The following is a 2044-nucleotide window of genomic DNA, read 5'->3' as shown; positions in this document are numbered from 1 at the left end:
AGCTAGGTGACCTTGGATAGATGCTTTGACCCCAAGTCTCAGTTTCCTTAGCTGTAAATAAAGGATTGGTCCTCTCTCAGGGATAGCCAGTGCGTGGTTTGGATGGGTCTGATGACTTGGTCACTACCTTCCACTTTGTTGTGAATAGTGAATCCATGACCAACCTCTGTGTAAAGTGATAGTTACAGACCCATCTCCCAGAAATCAGGACCCCCCTCCTTCATTCTCTCTCCCTGTGGCCTTGTAGTCTTCTTCCTTTGCAGCTTCTAGTAACCCAGAGACCCTCCCCCATGTCCATCCCCAAAATAACTTAGAATTTAAAATTTACTTTTATCTAGTGCTTCCTGCCTGGAGACCCGCATGATATGAAACTTCCCCTCATGACCCCCAGGAAATCTATATGAATAAGATACCCCTTTGTTCTCTAGAATTGAAGGCCCTGTCCCTTCAGGGCTTTCATCATGCAATCTGTGATGATCATCTGTCTTCATGAAGGATTTCTTTAGATCTGAAACCTTGCTCTTCCACTTCAGGGCCTCACCATGTTGTCAATGGTATAACTTACCCAAGCAAACCCCAGAAGGGTGATTCATCTCAGCTCCTATCCAGTGAATCAGTGTGCTGAGTTATAACAGGAAGCTGAAGAGGTTTGATTATGACCAACCCGGTATTATTGATGGAACTGGAGCTTGTCCTGCCAGTGGCATGATTGGCATTTGATATGGGTAGTTCTTACTGTAGTTTATAGTTAAGTTTCTTGGGTTGTGTAAGGTCATTCACTAACTATTTGGTGACACACATAAACAGTCCCCCTTAGCTGTGGAGAGAAAGCTCAAATCTTCTATTGGATTCTGGGAAGGATAATATTGAACCTATCTATACTGTGTTTTCTCCATGTGTACATACATTCTTACGAACAAGTTTAATTGAACCCTATCTATACTATATTTTTCCATGTGTATATAGATTCTTTTTTTTTTTTTTTTTTTTACATTTCATTTCTTTTCTTTAAAAGAAGTGAGTTGTGTACAGGGGGGTTAAATGCTTTATAGAAAAAAAAAACAAAAATCAAAAACAAAACTGCGCTAGAACCAACTTATTCATCATCATTATCTTCTTCATCTTCGTCTTCCTCTTCTTCCTCCTCTTCCTCATCCTCTTCATCCTCCTCCTCATCTTCCTCTTCCTTCTTTGTCTTGCTCTTTTCTGTCTGGACCACCCCCTTTTTCACTGCACCGGGTTTCCCTTTAGCTCTGTAAGCAGCAATATCCTTTTCATACTTCTCCTTCAGCTTGGCAGCCTTGTTTTCATAGGGCTGCTTGTCATCTGCAACAGTGTTGTTCCACATCTCTCCCAGTTTCTTTGCAACATCTCCTTTGATTTTTGGGCGATACTCAGAACAGAACAAGGAGAAGGCCGAAGGAGGCCTCTTGGGTGCATTGGGGTCCTTGAACTTTTTTTTTGTCTCCCCTTTGGGGGGGATGTAGGTTTTCATTTCTCTTTCATAACGAGCCTTGTCCGCCTTTGCCATGTCTTCAAATTTCCCCTTTTCTTTAGCAGACATGGTCTTCCATCTTTCTGAGCATTTCTTGGAGAACTCTGAGAAGTTGACAGAAGCATCCGGATGCTTCTTCTTGTGTTCCTCCCGGCAAGTTTGCACAAAGAATGCATATGAGGACATTTTGCCTCTCGGCTTTTTAGGATCTCCTTTGCCCATGTTCAGTTGATTTTCGTCCGCGAGGCACAGAGTCGCCCAGTGCCCGTCTGGCTCACGCTTGCCCCGGCGCTGTCTCTATGGAGCTCAATGTACTGCAATCGTGTATATAGATTCTTATGATCAAGTTTAATTTATTAATTAGGAAGAACAAGAGATTAACAACACTAACAATAAAATGAACAATTATAATAATACACTGTGGAAAGATTGCCAGTGCTGTTACTTTTGCATATCCAGGCCATTATTAAGTAAAATAAGATCACACAACACAAGCACAATGGTACTGTGACATGAGATCTAATAACCTAGACTCACACTAAATGACTG

The 2044-nt window shown here is 41.8% G+C and overlaps 1 protein-coding gene across 1 annotated transcript; it reads right to left on the bottom strand.

Annotated features, from left to right (window-relative positions):
- Positions 1-1081: 1081 nt before the first annotated feature.
- LOC127220121 (high mobility group protein B1-like) lies at positions 1082-1793 on the bottom strand. The gene has a single exon (XM_051181845.1). It carries the CDS (start codon positions 1715-1717, stop codon positions 1097-1099), a length of 621 nt encoding a protein of 206 aa, XP_051037802.1. The 5' UTR covers positions 1718-1793; the 3' UTR covers positions 1082-1096.
- Positions 1794-2044: the final 251 nt, after the last annotated feature.

The sequence above is a fragment of the Phodopus roborovskii genome, unplaced genomic scaffold (genome assembly GCF_943737965.1).
Source record: "Phodopus roborovskii unplaced genomic scaffold, PHOROB, whole genome shotgun sequence".
In the NCBI taxonomy this organism is placed as follows: domain Eukaryota; kingdom Metazoa; phylum Chordata; class Mammalia; order Rodentia; family Cricetidae; genus Phodopus; species Phodopus roborovskii.
The sequence above is the reverse complement of the archived record's forward strand: the minus strand, read 5'-3'. Positions and strand labels throughout refer to the sequence as shown.